The 25,942-nt window shown below is 38.8% G+C and overlaps 1 protein-coding gene across 1 annotated transcript in view; it reads left to right on the forward strand.

The window, feature by feature from the left end:
* Positions 1 to 25,942, forward strand: part of LRRIQ1 (leucine rich repeats and IQ motif containing 1) — a 221,589-nt gene that overhangs the window by 12,819 nt on the left and 182,828 nt on the right. Inside the window, exons 5-11 of the mRNA XM_060193536.1 lie at positions 4,576 to 4,667; positions 6,770 to 6,887; positions 7,740 to 7,963; positions 14,118 to 14,192; positions 17,390 to 19,006; positions 20,794 to 20,946; positions 22,714 to 22,864. Coding sequence (XP_060049519.1) covers positions 4,576 to 4,667; positions 6,770 to 6,887; positions 7,740 to 7,963; positions 14,118 to 14,192; positions 17,390 to 19,006; positions 20,794 to 20,946; positions 22,714 to 22,864 — 2,430 coding nt within the window. The remainder of the gene's footprint in view (positions 1 to 4,575; positions 4,668 to 6,769; positions 6,888 to 7,739; positions 7,964 to 14,117; positions 14,193 to 17,389; positions 19,007 to 20,793; positions 20,947 to 22,713; positions 22,865 to 25,942) is intronic.

The raw sequence follows: 25,942 nt of genomic DNA on the forward strand, positions 1-25,942 counted from the left end.
GCCTTTGACAAAATACAACATCCCTTTATGATCAAAACACTACAAAAAATGAGAATAGATGGAAAATTCCTGAAGATAGTGGAGTCTATATATAGCAAACCTACAGCCAACATCATACTCAGTGGTGAAAAACTAGAAGCATTTCCCCTCAGATCAGGTACTAGACAGGGCTGCCCACTATCACCATTACTATTCAACATAGTTTTGGAAGTTCTTGCCATAGCAATCAGGCAGGAGCAAGGAATTAAAGGCATACAGATTTGAAGAGAAGTCAAACTCTCCTTATTTGCAGATGACATGATAGTATACATGGAAAAACCTAAGGAATCCAGCAAGAATCTTTTGGAAATCATCAGGCAATACAGTAAGGTGTCTGGCTATAAAAATTAACATTCAAAAGTCAGTGGCATTCCTCTATGCAAACACTAAGTTAGAAGAAATTGAAATCCAGAAATCAGTTCCTTTTTCTATAGCAACAAAAACAATAAAATACCTAGGAGTAAACCTAACCAAAGAAGTGAAAGACTTGTATACTGAAAATTATGAGTCACTACTCAAAGAAATTGAAAGAGACACAAAGAAGTGGAAAGATATTCCATGTTTATGGGTTGGAAGAATTAACATCATCAAAATGAATATATTACCCAGAGCCATCTACAAATTCAATGCTATCCCCATCAAGATCCCAAGCACATTTTTTAGTAGAACAGAAAAAATGCTACAAATGTTTATCTGGAACCAGAAAAGACCTAGAATTGCCAAAACAATCTTGAGAAGAAAGAACAGAACTGGAGGCACCACACGCCCAGATCTCAAACTGTATTATAGGGCCATTGTCATCAAAACTGCTTTGTACTGGAACATGAACAGACACACCAGTGGAATAGAATTGAGAGCCCAGAAATGAGGCCCCACACGTATGGACATCTAATCTTTGACAAAGGGGCCCAGACTATTACATGGGGAAAGCAGAGTCTCTTCAACAAATGGTGTTGGAAACAATGGGTTGAAACATGCAGAAGAGTGAAACTGAATCACTGTATTTCACCAAATACAAAAGTAAATTCCAAGTGGATCAAGGACTTGGATGTTAGACCAGAAACTATCAAATACTTAGAGGAAAATATTGGCAGAACTTTTTTCCGCATAAATTTTAAAGACATTTTCAATGAAACTAATCCAATTGCAAGGAAGACCAAGGCAAGTATAAACCTATGGGACTACATCAAATTAAAAAGCTTCTTCACAGCAAAAGAAACCACTACCCAAACCAAGAGACCCCTCACAGAATGGGAGAAGATCTTTACATGCCAAACATCAGATAAGAGTTTAATAACCAACATATATAAAGAGCTTGCCAGACTCAACAACAAGACAACAAATAACCCAATCCAAAAATAGGGGGAGGACTTGGACAGAATATTCACCACAGAAGAGATCCAAAAGACCGAGAAACACATGAAAAAATGCTCCAAGTCTCTGATTGTCAGAGAAATGCAAATCAAGACAACAATGAGATATCACTTCACTCCTGTGAGAATGTCATACATCAGAAAAGGTAACAGCAGCAAATGCTGGAGAGGGTGTGGTGTCAAAGGAACCCTCCTGCACTGCTGGTGGGAATGCAAATTGGTCCAACCTCTGTGGAGAACAGTCTGGAGAACTCTCAGAAGGCTAGAAATGGACCTACCCTATGACCCTGCAATTCCCCTCCTGGGGATATATCCTAAGGAACCCAACACATCCATCCAAAAAGATCTGTGTACACATATGTTCTTAGCAGCACAATTTGTAATAGCCAAAACCTGGAAGCAACCCAGGTTTCCAACAACAGATGAGTGGCTGAGCAAGTTGTGGTATATATACACAATGGAATACTACTCAGCTGTAAAAAATGGTGACTTCACCGTTTTCAGCCGATCTTGGATGGACCTTGAAAAAATCATGTTGAGTGAAATAAGTCAGAAACTGAAGGATGAATATGGGATGATCTCACTCTCAGGCCGAAGTTGAAAAACAAGATTAGAAAAGAAAATACAAGTCGAACCTGAAATGGAATTGGAGTATTACACCAAAGTAAAAGACTCTGAGGTGGGTGTGAGGGTAGGGAGAATACAGGTCCATGAAAGATGATGAATGACATAGTGGGGGTTGTATTGTTAAATGTGAATCTGGGGAATGTTATGCATGTACAAACTATTGTATTTACTGTTGAATGTAAAGCATTAATTCCCCAATAAAGAAATAAATTATAAAAAAAAAGGAAACACTGACAAAACCATAGAATAACAAGGGTACAACTCCACACAATTCCCACCACCAGAACTCCATATCCCATCCCCTCCCCTGATAGCTTCCAAAAAAAAAAAAAGAATTATTAGGGGATGGACAGTGGCCCACATGGTTAAGTGCACATAGTACTAAGCACAAGGATATGCTCAAGGACCCAGGTTTGAGTCCCTGCTCCCCACCTGGAGCGAGAATGCTTCACAAGTGGTGAAGCAGGTCTACAGGTGTCTCGTCTTCTCTCCTTCTTTATATTCCCCTTCCCCCTCAATTTCTCTCTGTCCTGCAAATGAAAAGGAAAAACAAAAAGGCCACCTGAAGTGTCAGGTGCATAGTGCTGGTACTGAGTCCAGCAACTGGAGGCAAAAAACAAAAACAAAACAATTCAAAAAACATTTTAGGGGGCCGGGCAGTGGTGCACCTGGTTAAGTGAACACATTACCAATTGCAAAGATCTGGGTTCAAGCCCCCATTCCACACTTGCAGGGGGTCCTCTTCATGAGCAGTAAAGTAGGTTTGCAGGTGTGTATCTTTCTCTGTCCTATCGAAAAGAAAGAAGGTGGAGAATATTATTTTGTTCTTGTTGTTTCTTAGTCTCTCACATAGGAAAGCATTCCAGAAAGGTTATGTTAGGTATCAAAGAAGAAAATCTATGATATCTAACAAAGTAGGCTTGCATGGGCAATTAACTGGCAGAATGGTCATGTGCAAAAAATAGTTTATATTAGGAAATGTTATCATGATATGTTGGTATGCATGAGACCCCTTCTGTTTCATTTGGTTTAAATCCCCCCTGCTTAACACTATTCTATTTATATAACCGCTGTTAACAAGCACCTCCCTCCAGGGCATTGGTTCAATCCCCACTGTTTCATGATATGTTTTTGCTCCACCCCCCCTCCTTGTCACACCCTGATCCCCTCTTTGTCACACTTTGATTTTCACCAGTCACTTTTCTCTCCACCCTCTCTACGTCACATCTTGTTTCCACCCTACTTGGGAAGTATATATAAAGACAGCATTGTGAGTTTTAGAGTACTGTACTGTACTTTACCTTGAGTTTAGCTTAGCTCGTCTTAGATTGTGCTGCATCCTGCATGAATAAAGAGATACTGCCTACAGCTCAACTATGAGTCCCTGGTCGTCTATTACCCGCCCGTGAAGCCAGCCCGGCGAAAACAACCTAACCCGTCGAAAACGACATATGGCGCCCAACGTGGGGCATGAACACCGTCATCTTTGATAGCCTGGTGCAGGAGATACACTCTGGAACTCTCGGAGCCGGAAAGCAATTTCCAAGTGTCTTTAATTAGAAGAGCAGCTGTTTTTATACTCTCCAAGTAGGGTGGAAACAGGATGTGATAAAGAGAGGGTGGAGAGAAAAGTGACTGGCAAAAATCAGAGTGTGACAAAGAAGAGATCAGGGTGTGACAAAGAGGGGGGGTAGAACAAAAACATATCATGAAACAGTAGAGATTAAACCAATGCCCTGGAGAGAGGTGCTTGTTAACAGCGGTTATATAAATAGAATAATGTTAAGCAGGAGAGATTTAAACCAAATGAAACAGAAGGGGTCTCATACATACCAACAATGATATAACATTTGAACAAGAAAATGAAACAGTTGCATCTATACTGATGATAAAAAGACATTTCTGCTTTCCTTTTTCTTTTTTGACAGAGGATGAGAAAGCAGAGAGAGAGAGAGAGAGAGAGAGAGAGAGAAGGAGACATACAGAGTGACACTTGCAATGCTGCCCCACCAGTAAAACTTCCCTCCTAATATCTGGTATTTGGGGGCTTGAACCTGGCTTCTCGAACACAGTAAAATGTGCATTATACTCGATCAGCCCCCAGCCCACCATCAGATTCCAATTTTAACTTTCAAACTATTGTTTTTATTACAATGTTTTCAATATCCCGTGCAAGGTTATATTGCTAGTTTGTGGCAGGTAGAATTGAACCTTTGCTGATTATCTAACCAAGGTATCAAATCTTCACAGAAGCCATTCCATCTATGTGGAAAATGAATGAAAATGAATTTAAGTCTAGAATGTGAAGGGTGATCATATATTAGTATAATCTAAAAGTTTCATTGTCTTTTTCCCTGTATAATAAAGTTTATGGATTTCCTCTGTACTTTATTCTTCATTATCACTACCATTTTTTTTTTTGTATTTTGAATTGCTTAATCAAGACTATACTATGATAGAATTGGAGATAGAGGGATAATGGAAATGTCTGGCATTTGACTCAGATGCTTAAATTAATATTGTTTTCTTTCTGTAGGCTATAATTATGGGACAGCTTCTAATGACCATATGTGCTTAAGGATAGATTTATCAACCAAAAACAAAGAAAATCCAGAGCTGTTAATGAAGGTATATGTTCTACATTTGACTATAAGGACTCCGTGTTACAGTTACATATTTAATTTTCTTTTTGTGTAGGATAACTCACTAATTTAACATTAAAAATCATATTAAACATGATTTTTTTTCTGCTGGCATAGAAAGTAAAACCTTTCAAACTTCAGTCTTTAAAAATATTAGACAGTAGTTTATTATAATACTTAATATCAATAGTTGGTAGCTTAACATATATACAGATAAATACTAGAAGTAATGTTACAAGGAGCTGGGCAGTGGACCACCCACTTGAGCACACACATTACAGTGCACAAGAACCTGGGTTCAAGCCCCCACTCCCACCTTCGAGGGGAGTTAGCTTCATGAGCAGTGAAGCAATACTGCAGGTTTCTCTCTTTCTCTGCCTTTCCTTTATCTTTCTCTACCCAAAATAAATAAATAAAATACTAAAAAATAGTAATAATAAGAAGAAGAATGACAGAAATAATACTACACAATATTTTCCCATAAAAATTCTTAGGAAAACAATGAATATACTATGAGCATAATTTTATTATCTAAATAACAAGAGGCTTCAAATAATTTAGGAAAATCTTAAATGTGGAACATCATATATTTATAGATAGTAAAATCTCTCCTACCTGAGGTCGAAGGTTCCAAGAGATGTTTCACTGGGTAGAGAGCACACCTTACCAGACACAAAGCCCAGGTTCAAGTCCCCTAGTTCTTACCTACGGGAGGGAAGCTTCATGACTTGTAAAGCAGTGCTGTGGGTGCCTCCTCTTCTCTCTGTTACTCTCCCCTTTCATTCCCTCTAATAAAAAAAAAAGACCATATGAAGCATGGCAGTGGTGCAAGAGCTGAGCTCTAGCAATAGTAATATGATAATAATAATAATTATTATTCCTGATGGAAAATAATAATAATATAATAAATAAATAAAAAGTGAGTGTTGTGTAAGACACCCATCATAGTCTTGTAAACCATTATTTCCCCAGTAAAACTATTTGAAAATAAAAATAAACAAAAATGAGAGAGTGAAGGGAAACTTACCATTTTTTTATGTTAACCTAAGTCCTGTCCAGCCATAATGAACTGAAGAGAAATTCTCTACTTAGGCTTAACAATTTTGACTCACTTTTACTTCTCATTCTACCACTCTCCAATTTTGTCTGACTCTGTGACATGAAGTGAAAATCCCATGTATGTATGTGTCTTACATATCTTTTTTGGGTAACATTCAGACTTGAAATGTTAATTTTGGGTTGTACTACTGCATTTGGATTTCCTGTTTATTTCCAACTAGTACATGGTGGAAGTAAAGTGGAAAATTGTTAATTAAAATTAGGACATGCATCACTCAGGTTAAATTCTACTTTCAAAACATATCGAATAGGGTGGGGGAAATAGCATAATGGTTATGCAAATAGAATCTCATGACTGAGGCTCTGAGGTCCTAGGTTCAGTCCTCCACACCACCATACAATAGAGCAGTGTTCTGGTAAAAAACAAACAAAAAAGAAAAAGAAAAACATATTGAATGTATTAACAATTTGTTTATGTGAGCGATTTCTACAGGTAAGAAAGAGAGAGCATGATGAGTACAGACATTTGAAATCATTGCCAAATAATTTGAGTATTATAGATGAATTCTAGAGAGTTATTAGAATTCTGAAAAATGTAAGAATGATAAAATGTAGCTTGCTTGTGTGGGAACAATATCTTTATTGACCACAAAGAATAATTTTTAGTGTGCTATAAAATTATAATTAGGAGAGATTTGAAGTAAATAAAGTTCTAGATAGCCTTCCTTCATTTTTCTCTCCCTTCCTCCCTCCCTCCCTCCCTCCCTCCCTCCCTTCCTTCCTTCCTTCCTTCCTTCCTTCCTTCCTTCCTTCCTTCCTTCCTTCCTTCCTTCCCGTTCAGCACTACTCAGCTCTGGCTTATGGTGGTGCTGGGGATTGAACCTGGGACTTTTGGAGCCTCTTGCATGAGTCTTTGTGCATTATAACTATTATGCTATCTACCCCTGGATATGTTTCTTTACTGTACTATTAAAATAATAGTTTTGTTCTCTGTTTTCTTTAATTATTGGTATTCTTCTAACTACTTAGATGCTAGCTGAAATAGAAAAAGAAGAATTTCTGAGAAGTGAAACCCACTGTTATAGTCATGATTCTGTTCCAGAGCCTGGTCCTCATGACTTGTCTGTGGATGAAGATGCTTTACCAGGTATACTAAACTGCTCAATGATATTTTTGGTAACTTTTATGTGATTGATCATAGTTACCTGAAAAAATGGCCTTTTTCTTTTGACCCTTAGAAAACACAGTCAAGATATTTAAAAATTGTTCTTTTACCATACTTCTTTCAGGAATAATTTGAGTCCCTGGTACCACATAGGACCACCATGCAATGTGTCATGGACCCATAAACCATCTCTCTCTTCCTCTTTCTCTTTGTTTCTCTGAATATGTTGTGAAGAAGGATTGATATGTATGCCTAGAGCAGTGGAATGGTGTATCTGGGAAAGTCTGGCACTAAAAATAATGTGTATATACATTTTTATATATATTATCATCATATATATTAATATATACAATGTATATATAATATGTATTTTACATATTAACATATGTATTATCACAAATTCCTTTATGCCTAGTAAAGGCTTAAGTAAATTATACCTTTTGGACATGATTAATTTAGATATATGTAAAATTTCTTCATATATAGGGCTGATTGCAATAGATATGCCCAGTCTTGAATTTATTATGTTTTCTTTAACAATGTCTCATAAATTTTAACTGCACTTATGCACTTATATGCACAGATTATATTTTGTAGAATGGTTTAAGGCAATTTATATGATTTCCTTATTGACTACAGTGAAATGTTTGTTTATCTTAACTGTATGGAATTTCCACATTTATTTCACAGTGTGCTTTCCCTTTGTGTACTAGCACTTTTTATTTTGATAAATAAATCAGCATTATTTCTTTACTCTGAAACTTTTTACGGGTTATGTTGGATCACTTTTGACAAGTTTGGTCTTAAGAATTTTATTTCTCTTCGTAAATATAGATGACACTGATATAAATTTTGGATACTATGAAGTAGAAGAAAGATGTAGACAGTCTTTTGAGGCTTGGCAAGACAAGCAGAAAGAACTAGAAGAGCAGGAGAAAGAAAGTCTAAAAGCTCAGAGGGATAGAGAAGAAAAACAGTTTCAAGAAGAAGAGGACAAGAGATACTGCTGGATGAAGCAATTTGAAATTGAAAAGAAGAAGTTAGAGAATATGCAGAAGGTAAGGTGTTTTTGTTTTTCATACAGATTCTGGTTCAATAGGTCTGAAGAATACTGGTGTTTTGCTGTATTGTATAGTGAGCGCTCTCTTGTATGACTTCTAATTTTAACTATTCCTGATAATGGAAGCAATTAACCATGGGTGAACAACATTTATATAGACTTCATTGTTTTTCACTGAAATTTGTTCGAATTTCAGGTATTTTTTCTTGATCTTGGATCCCCTATACAATTTCAAGGAAAGGCTAAAATTATAAACTGTTACTTTTTATATTCTTCTAATCTTCGGAAAAGGCAACAGAGTTTTCTTAATTATGCCGTGCCATTATATGTAGTCTGTAGTAGAGTACATTATATAAAATGTACTATGTTGAGGTGGTTTAACTATATAGATAAAATTCTATGTCCCATCCCTATGACTGAGATAATTCATTGAATTAAAACAATTTAGGTGGGAAACTGAAAAATGTTATCCATGTACAAACTATTATATTTACTGTCAAGTGTAAAACATTAATCCCCCAATAAAGAAAGTAAAAAAAAAAATTAGGAGAGCCAACGAGTTAATTCAGCAGTTGGGCACTGGACTTGCAAGCCTAAGGACCTAGGTTTGATGCCTGATGCCATCATGTGCCTGAGCTGAGCTGGGCTCCAGCATCTCTCTCTCTCTCGCTCTCTCTCCCTCCTCCTTTTACCTCCTTTTCCTTGTGAAATAATTCATTCTTTTTTTAATAGAAAGTCTTAGGTATAATGGAATCTTGTGCAGTTTTTTTTTTTTCTGAGTAATCTCACTCATGTCCCAAGAGTTAGCACTCTCAACTCACTGTATAGTGACATGTTTAAAAAGTGGTGGATTGAAGCAGCCCAGAAGTCCAACCACAGATGAGTGGCTGAGCAAGTTGTGGTATATATACACAATAGAATACTACTCAACTATTAAAAATGGTGATTTCACCATTTTCAGCCCATCTTGGATGGAGCTTGAAGAAATCATGTTACGTGAGATAAGTCAGAAACAGAAGGATGAATATAGGATGATCTCAATCACAGGCAGAAGTTGAAACACTAAGGAAAACTTGGAATTAAGTTGGTGTATTGCACTAAAGTAAAAGACTCTGGGGTGGGTGTGTGTGGGGGGGTTCAGGTCCTGAAACATGATGGCAGAGGACCTAGTGGGGGATTATCTTGTTGTGTGGAAAACTGGGAAATATTATGCATGTACAAAATACTGTATTTACAGTTGACTGTAAAAAATTAATCTCCCAATAAAGAAAAAAAATATAGAAGAAAGTTAAAAAAAAGTGGTGGATTTCTGGACCCTATTTGGGGGCCACCTGCACCCATCCGATGTCTGGATAGTAGGCAGGGTTGATTTCTGTATCATAAACTCTATCTAACATTGACTTATTTATTAGCCAGAACTGGTTAGTGCTGACTGTTAAGTATAAGATCATTAGCATGTGCTTTCCTAGGCCACTCAGTGGATTCTAGGTCTCTACATGAGTAAATTGTTACTTTCTTATTGAAAGTAAACAAAAGCAAGTTAAGTGTTGTCCTGCCAGTTTGCCACGGCTTTCATAACAGTAAGAATCTTGAGCTTTTCAGTTGTACTGTCTTTTCTTCAGACCATATTAATGTAGACATTTCCAAAAATTAGAAGCTATTCTTCTAAATTCCAGAATAGAATTACAATTTATTGCGGGCAGTGGTGCAGACTGCAGGAGTAGCACTTGCTTCCTTGTACTGAAATGTATCACTGCTGTTGCATATAGCAGTCGATGAAGCTGCTCGATTCACCATCAGTGGATTCAATTTAATATGCTATAATCTCCATCCTAAACACGGCCGAGCCATCTATGCCAAATCGTGTCTTGCGGACGTTTACCATACGGCCTCTTCGACCTCCTACGACTCCATTACTATTGGAACTATTCAGCTTGTCAACGTATATAAGCCTCCCAGTGCCTCATGGGATAATGAGGTCCTGCCTAGCCCGAATCACCCAGCCGTTTACGTTGGAGACTTTAATAGTCATCACCAAGACTGGGGATATTACTCCACTCGTGCTGACGGCTCTATCTTAGCCGACTGGGCTTCAGCGAATGACCTCTCCCTATTATACGATCCCAAATAGCCAGGCTCTTTTCACAGTGCTAGATGGAATAAAGACTCATCACCCGACCTGTGCTGGATTAGCACAGTCAACGGCCAAGCCTTTCCCGCTACGAGACAAGTTCTCAAGATTTTCCCGCACAGTCATCACCGCCCAGCTATCATCCACATTGGTCTCCAGCTCCCACTGATTCTGTGCTCGGAGAAACTAAGATGGAACTTTCGGAAAGCAAACTGTGATCTTACCAACAAATCTATTCCTGCAGTTCCAATTAACTCTATCCCCTCTGAAGATTCCTACAGGCGCTTCCGCCAAGCCATCTTCAAAGCAGCTTCCCAAGCCATTCCTCATGGGAGACGCGCTAACTATACGCCTTGTCTTGATGCTGAATGCGAGCGACTACTAAAGCAGTATGATGAGTCGGGCGACCCAGATGTGGCTGACCATCTCATTGCCTCCCTGGATGCAGCATGCCAAGCCCGCTGGCAACAACTCACGGAAAGTCTGAACTTCACCCACTCAAGTAGGAAGGCCTGGAAGCTTCTTCACAGACTGGGTGCCGGTAGCCAACCCCCTCCCGTCTCCCATCCTCCCGTATCTCCAAACTCAGTGGCCAGTCACCTAACTCAAGTTGGACGTGCTAAGATCGACCCAGTCTTGAAAAGAGAAATTTCCCATGAGTGGTCATCCCACTTTGGTTGTCTTGTCCATCTCCAAAAATCTCTCCCTTTACACTGTCTGAACTGGAGGACGCTTTGAGGAGGGTTAAACCGGGAACAGCTGCTGGCTATGAAAACATCACCCCAGAACTCATTCTTAACCTGGGCCCCGCGGCAAAGAAGTGGCTCACTTCATTCCTGTCCCACATCTTGGAATCTGAGTCTATGCCCAAAGTTTGGTGTCGTGCAAAGATAATAGCGGTTTTGAAACCAAAGAAAGACCCAACACTGGCCGCCAGCTATAGACCAATTTCTCTCCTCTCCGTGTGTTACAAACTCCTTGAGAGGCTGCTTCTGTCACATATTTCTCCTCTTACAGAGAAATTCCTATCACCCGCCCAAGCTGGTTTCCGCCCAGGAAGATCTACCTGCGAACAAGCCCTGGCCCTCTCAACTTACATTGAAAATGGATTCCAGAAGAATTTAAAGACAGGTGCTGTCTTTGTTGATCTCACAGCAGCCTATGACACGGTCTGGCACCGTGGTCTCCTAGTCAAGATCTCAAGATGCCTGCCTCCATGAGTGGCCAACACTATATCGTTTCTTCTCCAAAACAGAAGATTCCGGGTGCATCTGGGTGACAAATCTAGCAGATGGAGACTTGTCTCAAGTGGCCTCCCCCAGGGCTCTGTTCTGGCTCCTACGCTATTTAATATTTACATCAATGACCTCCCAGAAACTTCTTCAAGGAAGTTCATCTACGCCGATGACATCTGCTGTGCAACTCAGGCATCCAAGTTCGACATCCTTGAGGAAACACTCACGAAAGACATGTCTCTGATATCTGATTACTGTAAAAAATGGCAACTAATCCCTAGCACTGCAAAAACGGTATCATCTGTTTTCCATCTACACCATGCCTCGGCCTCGCGTGAGCTTAATGTGCAGCTTGGCGATACGAGAATCTGGCATGAAGCCCAGCCAGTCTATCTTGGCATTACTCTCGATCGCACTCTGTCATTTCACGAACATCTCATAAAAACTGCAGCAAAGGTGGGCGCGAGGAATAACATCATTGCAAGACTGGCCAGCTCCTCATGGGATGCGAGCGCTTCCACACTACGATCATCATCTCTGGCATTATGCTATTCCACTGCAGAATACTGTGCCCCAGTATGGTTCCGTAGCCCCCAAGTCCACTTGGTCGATTCCAAATTATATTCCTCCATGAGGATAATTTCTGGAACCATCCGTTCCACCCCGGTTCCATGGCTGCCAGTTCTTAGCCACATCGCCCCGCCAGATATTCGTCGGGATGCGGCATCATCTAAGTTCATTTCCCATGTCTACGCTCGACCGGACCTGCCAATATATGGGGATATCTTCGCCCACCCTGTCCAACGCTTGACGTCTCGTCACCCAATCTGGTCCCCTATGCCTACACTGAACTTCTCTGTTCCAGACTTTTGGAAACAGAGTTGGCAGTCAGCTGAGGTCAAGAACAAACACCTCATCACAGACCCCTGCGTCAACCCGGCTTTGACCTAGCACGTTATGATTGGGTCCTCCTCAATCGCTGTCGAACAGGCGATGGCCGGTGCGCTGCTATGTTCCATCGCTGGGGAGCCAGAGACGACCCGAACTGCCCCTGCGGCTATAGACAGACTATGACCCACATAGTCAACGACTGCCACCTCTCCAGATTCAAAGGAGGTCTCGAAACTTTACATCAGGCTCAACCTGACGCTGTTGACTGGCTACAGAAGAAGGGCAAACGCTAGAAGAACTGCTGTTATTGTTAGTGGTATTTTCAGACTTATAAAATATGAGATTTTAAAATTCTCTTGAGATAGTTGTCACTTTTGCTTGTTTTTTTATTTCTTTTTAAAAATTTATTTATAAAAAGGAAACATTGACAAAATCATAGAAACTTACTTGTTTTTATGACAAAAATCTACTGACTGTTACAAGGGCAAAGTATTCAGCTATATGTCTAGATGATACAAAAGATCTAATAAGGGGCGAGATAGTAGCGCAGTGGGTTAAGCACATGTGGCACAAAGCACAAGGACCTGCTTAAGGATCCCAGTTCTAGACCTTGGCTCCCCACCTGCAGGGGAGTCGCTTCACAGGTGGTGAAGCAGGTCTGCAGGTGTCTATCTTTCTCTATCCCTATCTGTCTTCCCCTTCTCTCTCCATTTCTCTCTGTCCTATCCAACAACAATGGCATAAATAACAGCAACAATAATAACCACAACAACTATAAAACAACCATGGCAACAAAAGGGAAAAAATGGCTTCCAGGAGCAGTGGATTCATGGTGCAGGCATCGAGCCCCAGCAATAACCATGGAGGCAAAAAAAAAAAAAAAAAAAAAAGGATTTAATAACAACTAGAATTTTAACTCAATTTTTTGAAAGTACTTTGCATTTTATCATATAATTGTTAAGATACATGGTATTCATAAATTTAATGTGTTCCTAGATGCTTGCTTTATTATGCTTTGGGCTTGAAGGTTTCATAGTGCTTTCAGAAATGCCACACTTTTATAATGATGGAATATAAATACTTATTTGCAGCAGGTAGCTTCTGCTCCTTTGCTTTTTGTATCAGTTATGAACTTTTTTTTTTCTGATTTCATATCTGGTTACTATCAACTTATGTATGTATTCACCACTAGTAAACTTCCCATCTCTTCACCACTACCTCTCTTTTTTCCAAAGACTGGCTTCCCCTTTTATATTTTCTTTTTGTTGTTATTGTTGGGGGATTAATGGTTTGCAGTAAATACATTTGTTTGTACAGTTAACACATGGGTACCATTTTATATCTCCCTGTGATAGGTGTCTGCACTCCCTCCCTCCCCAAATTTAGCTTCTTATCCAACATCCTCATTTTAAAGATAAAGTTTCAGAGGGGAGAAATTATATTTTACTGGTGTTTGTTTGCAGGTCTGTAACAAAATAGGTGCTAAAGAAGAGTTGTTAAGAGAGAGAGAGAGAAAAAAAAAACATTACCGCAGAACTGACAAATTGTATGCATTAACCATTCCTAATACAAAACTTATTTGACAAGTGTTAACTTGAGTTTGCATTGCCTAACAGTATTTCCACCCAATGCATTTTACTGTGTGAGTCTTCATGAGCTCATAAATAATACAACTTTCCCAGGTGGCAAACATCTTTAGGTATTTAAAATGGGGACATTCCGGAACATTGCTCTGGCACCTTAAATGAAGTGAAAGTTATCTCAGTACTAGTTACTGAGGGCCACTGGGTAAGCTGCTGTCTTTATTGTTTATAGACTCGTGTTGTAAGACTAGTATGTTATGAACATCATATTCTCTTATATTTGAAAATATTTCAATGTGATTATTTGTTTAGAAGGAACAGGACAAGATGAATGATGAACTCCATAAAGAAGAGAAAATGTGGGAAGAGAAATTTAAGGAACATGAGGTACCTATTGCTTTCAGTCAGTGAAAACATTCTCCATTTGAAATAAATGACTGTTATTAAAGTGGAAACTTTTAAGTAATACTCTCTGGCTGGGTGGTGGCTGCCCTGGCTAAGGCACCCATTACTATGAGCAAGGACACAGGTTCAAGGTGCTGGTCCCCACCTGTAGTGGGGAAGCTTCACAAATGGTGAAGCAATGCTTCACATGCCTCTCTTTCTCCCTCTCCATCTCCCCTTCCTTCTCAAGTTTTCTCTGTTCTATCAAATAAAATAAATTTAAAAAGAAATATAAAATTAATACTGTTTGGCTGGTATAAGATGTAATTTACTGAAGTGTAAAAATTTCATTAATCCTCAGAAACTCCTAGAGACAGAATGTCTTACAAATGAAAATAAGCTAACTCAATGATGAGTCTGTCTGCATATAATTTTAATTCTAATATTTTTAAGATGTGAAGAAATATTGTTAACATTTCACTATGATTAAAGATTGTTATGAAGGTGAAATGAAAAGAGAATTAACATCTATAAAGAAGTACCACTCTGTGGTCCGGGAGGTGGCACAGTGGATAAAGCCTTGGACTCTCAAGCATGAGGTCCTGAGTTCAATCCCCAGCAGCACATGCACTAGTGTGATATCTGGTTCCTTCTGTCTCCTCCTATCCCTCTCATTACTAAATAAATAAAATATTTTAAAAAAGAAGTATCACTCTAAAAGATTAAGATGAGGATCGGATGATAGCTGACCCACCCAGTGAGTGCCTTGCCATATCTGGTCCAGTTCAAGCCCTGGCACCATATAGGAGTGCCATTGCACCAGGGGAAGCCCAAGTATTATGTGTTGTTCCTCTCCAATCCCCCCCACATCTGTCTCTCAAATAAAAAAGACAAAAATGTTGGCTCTCAGGCGTAAACCTATGCATACATAATATTGCTGGAGATGCCAAAAACATTGATCAAAGTAAAAATTTAATTTGTAAATTCAACAGTAGAATTGACAGCCGAGGTGCAAGCATCAGTGCAATTGAAGCCAAACTAATAGGAGACAAGTATGTTAAAATATAGAACAAAAAAGTGGCAAAAGCTAAAACAGCACAAGAAATACATGACATGGGAGTCGAGTGGTAGCGCACAGGGTTAAGCGCAGGTGGCGCAAAGTGCAAGGACTGGCGTAAGGAGCTTGGTTCGAGCCCCCGGCTCCCCACCTGCAGAGGCGTCACTTCACAGGCGGTGAAGCAGGTCTGCAGGTGTCTAGCTTTCTCTCCCCTTCTCTGTCTTCCCCTCCTCTCTCCATTTCTCTCTGTCCTATCCAGCAACGACGACATCAAGAACAACAACAATAATAACTACAACAATAAAACAACAAGGGCAACAAAAGGGAATAAAAAAACCCTCTAATTTTAAAAAAAGAAAGAAATACATGACATGTAGTGAAAAGATAAAAAATGTGTAATAGCCATCTTAAAAAAAAAGTAGATAAGGAATGAAGCAGAAAGAGTAGAGGCAGTGACAATGATTAAAATAGTTCATATTACTTAGAGTAAATGAGCCTGAACATTGAAAGGTCATCAGTGCCCTCCTAGTATAATCGTTACAAAGAAAATCACGTATGAACTCATTATCTGAGAAGGAATAAGATGTATGGCCAAGGCAGTTTCTCATGGTGCTTATCTGTGTGTTCTATCTATATTTGCCTATCTGTAAGTTTCACAATATAATTCCCTTCTATGGTCCTCTGCTAGCTCTCAGAGTTTCCATTATCAAAAACTTCATCTCAGAAAATTTGAAGTCCCTTTTTCTTACACAATTTTTGACTGCTTTTTTTTTTTTCTGTATCCTTCTAATTTCATATGTATTCTGCCTTCAAAAAATTCTTTAATTTATGAATGCCTTAGCATTCTTATAATATTAGAGGATCATTCTAACTTCATTAATGTCCCTAAATATTTAAAAGCTTCCAATGGAGGGGATGAGACCCACAGCTCTGGTGGTGGGAACTGTGGGGAATTGTACCCCTGTTAATCTTACAGTATTTTATTAATCATTATTAAACCACTATTAAAATAACAAAAATCAATATTTAAACTATTATTATCTTTTAAAATAAAAAATTTAGTTTCTGTAAGTGATTTTTTTTCTTCTTACCTCTAGGGTTATTGCTGGGCCTGGGTTCCTGCATTATGAAAACAATGCTTCTGGCGGCCATTTTTTTTCTTTCCATTTTTTGGATAGAGAGAAAATTGCAGAGAGAAATTGAGATGGGGAGGGAAGATAGAGAGGGAGGGAGAAAGATAGCCATCTGCAGACCTGCTTCTCAGCTTGTGAAGTGGCCACCGTGCAGGTGGAGAGCCAGGTGGAACCAGAATCTTGTGTGGGTCACTGTGCTTTGTATTATGTACACTTAACTCTGTGCGCCACTGCCTGGCCCCTAAGTGAACTTTTTTGGTTAGATAATCTTTTGCTTTTGTTCAAATCATTCATTAGGGAACTAATGATTTACAAGGCTATTGTTGAACTGGCAAAATAGCTCACTGAGACTGCTTGATGCTTTGGTACGTGCACTCTCTGGGATTGATCCTGGCCCTCACCACACTGAAGGAAGCTGTGGTCTCTTTTTTCTATCTTAAAAAATATTATTGTCACATGGGTACAGTTTTGTATCTCTCCGTGGTAGGTCTCTAACTGAATTTTTTTTTTTTTTTTGCCTCCATTGTTATTGCTAGGGCTCCTGCCTGCACCACGAGTCCACTGCTCGTGGAGACCATTTTTCCCCTTTTGTGGCCCTTGTTTTATCATTATTGTGGTTACTATTATTATTGTTGTTGTTGCTGTCGTTGGGTAGGACAGAGAGAAATGGAGAAAGGAGGGGAAGACAGAGAGGGCGAGAGAAAAACACCTACAGACCTGCTTCACTGCCTGTGAAGCGACTCCCCTACAGGTGGGGAGCCAGGGGCTGGAACAGGTATCCTTAAGCTGGTTCTTAGGCTTTGCACCACGTGCGCTTAACCCACTGTGCTACTGCCCGACTCCCTCTAACTGAATTTTTTAGTAACTTTATGATGACTGAAATGTAATCTATATTTATTTTTTCCTCACATTTCTTTTTAAAATTTTTATTTAGTAATCTGTATTTCTTAAGATATTTTAATAACAATGAAGATTTGGTTTGCGCTGATTAGTATTTATGTTTATTTTAGGAATTTATTAGGAAATTACATTTACAAATGGAAGAGGAAAGAACAAGATTTAAAGACCTTCAGGAAAAAGAAAAGATGCATCTGTTAAAACTGAGGCATAAAGCAGCTGTGAAAATCCAAGCTAAATATAAAGCCTTTATTCTTCACAAAAAATATGGCCCAATCATAAAGGAACAAGTAGAAAGGAAGGAAAGGAAAGCACTAGAGTGGAAGGAAAAGGAAGCAAAAATACGACAGATAGAAGGAGAGAAACAAAAAAGATTAGAGGAACAGCAAAGAGTGGAAGAAGAGAGGAAGAAGAAGAGACAGGAGGAAAGGAAAAGAAGAGAAAGAGAATATGAGGAAAAGAAGAACATCCTCAGAGAAGAAAAAGAGAGGTTAAAATTCAGAGAAGATGTAAGCAAACAACCAGCACCGAGTAGAACATTCAAGCAGGGAGAATGTAATGCTAAACATTTAACGGCTGAAGATACAGCAAAGAAAAAAGATCATATAGCCACAAAACTAGGGGACGAGAAGTCAAGGAAGTGGGAACATGTACCTCTCTGGCTAACTGAAGCATCAAAAAAGAGAGAGAATATTTGTAGACAACTTATTTTGAAAGAATCAATACAAGTGAAACCAAGAGACTATCTATCAAACCAAGCCACTTTGGCTAACTGGAAAATGGACGAAAAAAACGAAAACCTAGTTGAACAGGAAGCAGAAACACTGGCCGACCAAGCAACAGCACAGGAAAATACAGACAAAGAAAGTGAATTGGAAAAAGCCAATCTGAAAGAAAATATGACAGAGTGGTTTCAGCTACAAGACCCAGAGTCAAAAATGAAAGAGGAAGAAACCATGGAGACTGCTCTGAGAAACAATGTGAAGCAGGAAACCCAGGGAATCGCCATGTTAGGATATAGCCAGGAAATTAATACAATGAAAAGTAGTGAAGGACAGGAAGTCCTCAAAGACCGCCAACAGACCAAGATTCAAAATACAGAAAAGGAAGAGGCATCCGAACAGAATGAAATGTCACATGAAGAAAATATTCCAGTGATTGCCACGAAACAAAACCTTCTGCCCCCAAAGTTAGAAAAATGTGACAATATGGAGGAAAATACAGTAGTAGAAGAAAAAGAAATTGACTTAACACCCGAGGAAACTCAGGAGAACTCAAAAGACAGTGTTCAGAATGATGACGTGATTTCAAATATCACTGATGCCAGGATAAACTTAGGTAGAGAAATAAACAATCAAGGCTGTATTTTAGGGAGAGATGCTCTTTGTGAAGATGTAAGTTGCAGTAATGTAAAAAAATCTTTGGTTTTTTCAGAAGTAAAATCTCTCATATCTGAGAATAAAGAAATCCCAGAAGAATGTTGTGAAGATACAGTTGGATGTGTAAGCATTGTGACTCCCACTTTGCCAAAATCAACTCTTCTATCTTGTATTGAAGAAAAGAGACTAGCTTGGATTAAATCACTTAAACCCTGGTTTGAAATCTTTAAGCAAAGTCAACAAAGGACTATTGTTAAGAGAAAGAGAGCTGTAAAATGCCCTGTTAACAGGATGCCCCCTTTGAATACATTAGAAATTCTTCAGTGTGGCCCTTGGAATACTTTACAGCAGGTATTTTAAAAATAGTGTGAATATTTCTTTACAATGGATTTTCTCTATATAAATCAAAAATATATTAGAGTGCATTTAAAGCCATATATATATATTTTTTTTTAAAGATTTATTTATTTCCTTTTTGTTGCCCTTTTGTTTGTATTGTTGCTGTAGTTATTATTACTGTTGTTATTGATGTCATCGTTGTTGGATAGGACAGAGAGAAATGGAGAGGGGAGGGGAAGACAGAGGGGGAAAAGAAAGACACCTGCTTCACTGCTTGTGAATCCACTCCCTGCAGGTGGGGAGCCAGGGACTTGAACTGGGATCCTCACGCTGGTCCTTGCGCTTCTTTTTTTTTTTTTTTTTTTAAACTGAAGCACTGCTCAGCTCTGACAAACGATTGCTTGGGATTGTACATACTCTTTCAAACATTCTTCATGCAACCATTGTGATATCTCCCTGGCCTAAACTTGCCTTTTTTTTAAATTAAGGTAATATTATATTCTAACATTTTCCACATTACATGTATGCATCATTGATAATCAGTGTGTGTAGACTGCATTGACTTCTTTACTAAGATTGAAGTAACTTTATGCTCTCACATTAGTCATGTTCCAGATGTCCATCTTCAAATATCATCATGTGTGTAAACTACACTGATTTGACTACTAAAAGTCCAGTCTGGACAAAGGGAACAACTTCATGGTCAAGTATAGAAGTGGACTTTTCAGTAGCGAAAACATTTTACTCTTACTCAGTGAAGTTGCTAAAAAAAAAATATTGCACCACTTGAACAGGAGATACATTTAAGAGATCTCTAAATTAAAGTTTTGGGGAGTATTTTCCTTTTTAGAACACAACCAAAAGCTTTCGTTGATATCTTAAAGTTCGTATTACAAGGTCTGGTGGTCATTAATAAGCTTCTAAGAATGGAGATTTCTAGAAACTTTTTACTTGATGGTAATTTGCATTAGTAATGGGACAGACCTAAGTTCCTCTTGTCAGAATGAAGTAATTTTCTCTGTATTTGACAAGTGCAGTGAAAGGAGAGGTTAAAATTGAAGATCCTAGGATTTTTAGATGAAGACATTACTATTTATTCTTGTACTATAACAATGTCTGAAATTTGAAACAATTGTACTTAATTCTGCTTATCTTCTAAGTTTATAGAGCCGAAATTTTCAAGCAAAATTATAAAGAGTAACTAACATGTGCTAAACCAGGTGCACCATTGTCCAGCTCCCAGAATATTTTTGTATTGCATGATTCAACTATTATAGCATAATGTCGCTAATAAAACTTTCTTAATTTTTGGAGGATAGTGGAGGAATTCTAGTTTAGGCATGCTAAATTGGACACAAAAACTTATCCCTGTCCTGTTAGGACTACTTGTCCTTTCTGGGTATTCCTAGAATAGTGGATTTTTAAGGCTGTTGTTCAACACAAACCTTATATGTTTTTGTGGTGCAATCCTGAAAATCATGCCAACAACATGTCACACAAAGAAACTGAATGTGGAAGAACATTGGAGTGAGTTAGTGATTATATCATATATGGTATGTCAGAGAGAGAGAGAGAGAGAGAAAGAGAGAGAGAGAGAGAGAAAGGGAGAGAAACATATGACTTTTGAACTTGATGTGGTCATCTGTGGTTGCATTATTTTTGCCTTTTTTATGTATGGAACAAAAAAAAAAACAAGCTCATAAAACAAATGTGGGCTTGATATGCAGAATTACTTTCCTTAGATGAGCTTTTCAAATATTTCAAGACTAATATAGTTCCAATGCTCTTCAATTTTCTAGGTCACAACAATTACATTTCAAGATTTGCCAGGTTGTAATCTCTCCACACTGACTGAGTGTATGAATCTTCAATTTCTATCTCTTCGACACTGTGGACTCACTGACTTATGCAGCCTGAGTAGCTGCAAAAAATTGAAATATATTGATGCACAGGTATGCTGCTGGGTCTTGTGTATATGCAATTTCACCATCCCAGGTTAAATTTTACTCTCTCTGTCTGTCTCTCTCATGCACGCACATGTGTACGTTCACAGGCATGTGGAGAGAGAGAGAGAACAGAAGTGAGATAGATACCACAGCACTGAAGCTACCCCTGTATTGTAGTGTGCTCATGTGGTGTGCTGCCAAGGGCTCAAATCTGGGCCATGTGCATAACAAGGCAAGTGTCCGATTAGGTGAGCTTCATCTCCTGCCCTTTATTCTATTTTATTCTATTTTATTTTATTTTATTTTATTTTATTTTATTTCTCCTCCTCCTCCTCCTTCTTCTTCTTTTTCTACTTCTTCTTCTTTTATAAAAAGGAAACACTGACTAAACCATAGGATAAGAGGGGTACAACTCCACACAATTCCTATTTCCTATTCTTTATCCCTCTGGGAGTATGAATCCAGGGTCATTGTGGGATGCAGAAGGTGGAAAGGTCTGGCTTCTGTAATAGCTTCCCCGCTGAACTTGGGCGTTGATATTGACAGGTCTATCCATACTCCCAGCCTGCCTCTCTCTTTCCCTAGTGGGGCAGAGTTCTGGGTAATCAGAGCTCCAGGACACATTGGTGAAGTTGTCTGTCCAAGGAAGTCTGGTTGGCATCATGGTAGCATCTGGAACCTGGTGGCTGAAAAGAGAGTTAACATACAAAGCCAAACAAGTTGTTGACTAATCATGAATCTAAAGGCTGGAGTAGTGCAGATGAAGAGTTGGGGGGGGGGTTTTCTCCATTCTGTAGATAGCTAATAGGCATATTTTAGTTATATTCCAAAGGGCCTGTGGCTATACTAGGTTTTCTTTTTGTTGTTTTGTTTTTTTCCCCTGAGCCTGAAATCTGATATGCAGGTGGATCCGAGTTTTTTTTCTGGGGAGATGATGTCATGGCTGGAAAAAATACCAGAAAGCTGGATCTGGGAAAAGAGTAACTCCCAGATATGGGAACATAAATATTGTTTACTGTAATGTTTTATTTATTCTTTGGCACTAGAGTTATTGTTGGGTCTCAGTGTCTGCAGTATGAACACACCTATCCTGGTGGCTTTTTTTTTTTTTTCTCCTGGTGGTTATTTTTTTTTCCTTTCCTCCCCTCCCCTCTCCCTTCCCCCTCTCCTCCCCTCCCCTCTCCCCTCCCCTCTTCCTTTCTCTCCCCTCCCTTCTCCTCCCCTCCCCTCCCCTCTTCCTTTCTCTCCCCTCCCTTCTCCTCCCCTCCCCTCCCCTCTTCCTTTCTCTCCCCTCCCTTCTCCTCCCCTCCCCTCCTCTCTCTTTCCTCTCCTCTCCTCTCCTCTCCTCTCCTCTCCTCTCCTCTCCTCTCCTCTCCTCTCCTCTCCTCTCCCCTCTCCTGTTACCCCTTCTCTCTTTTCTTGAAAGTAAAGACAGAAATTGAGAGAAGTTAGGGAGGGAGGAAGGGGAAGAGAGAGAGAGAGAGAGAGAGAGAGATTGATTTGCAGCACTGATTCACTGCTATAAAAGCTTCCTTCCCCACCCTCATTCACTGCAGGTGGGGACCAGGGGCTTAAACCTAGGTCCTTGTGCACAGTAATATGTGTACTCAACCTGGTGTGCCACTACAGGGCTTCTTACCCAGACATTCTTTTGGAGATTTCTCTATCTGCATCCACTCCCACCCCCTACCTTTTTTTTTTTTCTTCAAGCTTCCAAGGAGCCATTAGTAAGCCACAGAAATAATACTAATTACATTTACTATTTTGTTTCAGGAAAACCATATTGAGGCTATCAACTGTGAAAATTTGGAAAATCTCTGTGTTGTTCTTCTCAATAAAAATCAACTCACTTCTTTTCATGGTCTGGATGGCTGCAGTAATATCCAAAATCTTGAGGTTTCACATAATAAAATCACTCGAATTGGTAAGAACACCAGATTTGAATGTATAGATATTTGCCATTGATTTTTGCTTTATTTACTTCATTTAAATACCAGGTGATCAAAATATATTTGCTTCCATGTCCTTACCCTATAATTCCTATAATTCAACAGCAAAATATCTTAAGTCCATTCTATTTTCTATAGATCTAGTTGTCATTATCTTTGGGATCGTACTCTTATCACATATGACTTGTCTTATGTCAGAATTTTTTCTTTTGCTATTCATTTCTAACATTTCCTCACCTCTCTTCCTTGTCTGTCAAGTCTTCTGAACTTTTTCCTGCTTTCACTACTTATCACCCAGATTACCTCTTCTGCATACAGCAATCAGCTCACCTCTCTACTACTTCTAGTGTGATATTCTAAAATTAAAATCTCACTGTTTAACTGTCTGTCTTACTATTTCATTAGGTCATGTGATAGGCTCCAGATATATAAAAGAAGCTTAAATGGTGGGTAATTAATAGTCGAGGATTTCCAGCATGTTACAAACTACATAAAAATGTTACTCTGGTTCACTACTCGTAGTTTAAACCTTGTCCCCTAGCCCGACTTGAGGCACCATTCTTTTTTTCTCTTCTCTGTTCTTTGATCTTTAGAAAATCTGAATTGGACAGAAACATTAGGGAGTGGGATGGGACTGGACACGGGAGTTTAAGTAAACCTACTTTTTATAATTAAGCTTGATTTTATTTAGGCTTTGATATCAATTTTGTTTTCTTATGTTTTCCTTTGTCTTCCATTTTTCATTGTGGAATAGTTCAAATGTTTTCAAAAGCGATGTGTGGAAACTCTATATAACCAATATTCAATAATTGCTTCTGTGCAATTATTATATATCCCTTCATATGATGGGAGATAGCTTTTAGTTATATGGGCCTTTCTTACTTAGCAACCAATAAAGGTGATAATGATTCCTCATCTCAGCCAGTCATCTATAATTATATCTGTCTTCCTTTTTCAAATATTAGTTGGGTTGATCTGATTCATAGTTCAAGGATTACATAGCATTTCCTGTCTACATAAGTCCTGAAAGTCTTTAACCTGCCCCAGTCCTGTCACATTACCCCTAATTTCTCATTGCCCTCTGCAATGTTCCCCATTCTGGATTGTTCATTTTGTTACTTTAAAATTCTTGCTTTATACAGATGCTGTTCAAAGAATGGTTAAGACAAGAAAGTTTTAAAAAGGCTCTTATCTGTATTTATATATAATAAATTTCCATATAAATGATAAGAATATATATAAATAATACTTTTACATTTAACACATTGACAGGAATATGTAGTCCTCTGTCTTTATATGTGTGTGTGTGTGTATACACATAAATGTATAATTTTTCTTTTTTTATTGGAGAGGTGTTTAATGAATTAGCATGTTTGTTTATACCTGTGTAAACTTTCCTAGTTTTGTGTAACAAGTATCTGCTACATAGTCTTATTCTACCCCCCACTGTCGTCAAGAACCCCAAACCCCATCTCCCTGCACACTCCCATCTCTCCCCACAATCCCTTGCTTTAGTGCAGTACAACACCCCCTCTGACTTTGTAAATGATGTCATTTTCTCTCTAGAAGTTTTTAAATCTTTCCTACATCTTTTCTTTTTTCTTTTTTTCTTATTCTTTTAAAAATTTTATTAGTGATTTAGAAAATTGTAAGATAATAAGGATATATCTTGCATTCTTGCAAGGTATGTAACACCTTGAGTTTTTGTGTGTGTGTGTGCGCGTTCATTTCTGAAATATTTTTGTCTTTTTTTTTGTATTTCTTTTTTTAAAATTTATTTCCCCTTTTGTTGCCCTTGTTGTTTTTTATTGTTGTAGTTATTATTGTTGTTGTTACTGGTGTCGTCGTTGTTAGGTAGGACAGAGAGAACTGGAGAGAGGAGGAGAAGACAGAGGGGGAGAGAAAGATAGACACCTGCAGACCTGTTTCACCGCCTGTGAAGCCACTCCCCTGCAGGTGGGAAGCTGGGGGCTCTAACCAGGATCCTTATGCCAGTCCTTGTGCTTGGTGCCACATGAACTTACCCTGCTGCACTGCTGCCCGACTCCCTTTTTTGTATTTGTTTACAGAGCTCTACCTGTAACAGTTTTATTTTACTCTTTTTGCGTTAACAACCACTTCCAGGTATCTGCCTAGCTTTTTCTTTACTATGCATATTTTTATTCATCACATTTCTTATGTAAGTTGAAATTTCTTTTGTAATATTGTGTGTTATTTTCTTTCACTTTGCAGCTTTTTTCTAATTTACTTTTTTTCTCCACATATTGTAAATAATTACTGTGTCCTTGTGATACATAGTATCTTAGGTGAGTGTTCAATTTTTGTATTATGTACATTTGAATGAGCTGGGGTTTTTTTTTTGCAGAGGTGGGATAAACTATTGTAGAATGACCCAGGTAGAGACTGGGGACACCTTACCCAGTAGAGTATTGGTTTTACCTTGTGTGAAGATCTGGGTTTGAACCCTGGCACTAAACACCCTGGAAGGTGCCAGGGGAGCTTTATGGGATCAGTTCTGTGGCATCTCAACTATTCCTTCCTTCTTTCCCTCTCTCTCTTCCTAAATTAAAAAGAGAAAAAGAAAAAATAAAGAGAAAATTGGGTTCATAAGAGAGCTCTTAAAAGGACTTGAGTTCATCCCCCTGACTTTGTTCTTCTCTCCCTCTCTCCTTCCTTCCATCCTCCCTTCCTTCCTCCCTCCCTCTCCTTTCCTTCCTTCCTTCCTTCCTTCCTTCCTTCCTTCCTTCCTTCCTTCCTTCCTTCCTTCCTTCCTCCCTTCCTCCCTCCCTCTCCCTTCCTTCCTTCCTTCCTTCCTTCCTTCCTTCCTTCCTTCCTTCCTTCCTCCCTCCCTCCTTCCCTCCCTCCCTCTCTCCCTCCCTCCCTCTCTCTTTTATTTTTTCCTTCTCACTGGAGAAATTTTCAACTCTGGTTTATGGATTGAACCTGAAGCCCTGTAGCCTTAGGTATGAACGTTTTTGCACAAAGATTTTGCTACTGCCCACTCTGGGTTTTGAATGAAAAAAAAAAAATTGAGGGAGACAGAAGATGGAAAG

This window comes from Erinaceus europaeus, chromosome 7 (assembly GCF_950295315.1).
Source record: "Erinaceus europaeus chromosome 7, mEriEur2.1, whole genome shotgun sequence".
Classification (NCBI taxonomy): domain Eukaryota; kingdom Metazoa; phylum Chordata; class Mammalia; order Eulipotyphla; family Erinaceidae; genus Erinaceus; species Erinaceus europaeus.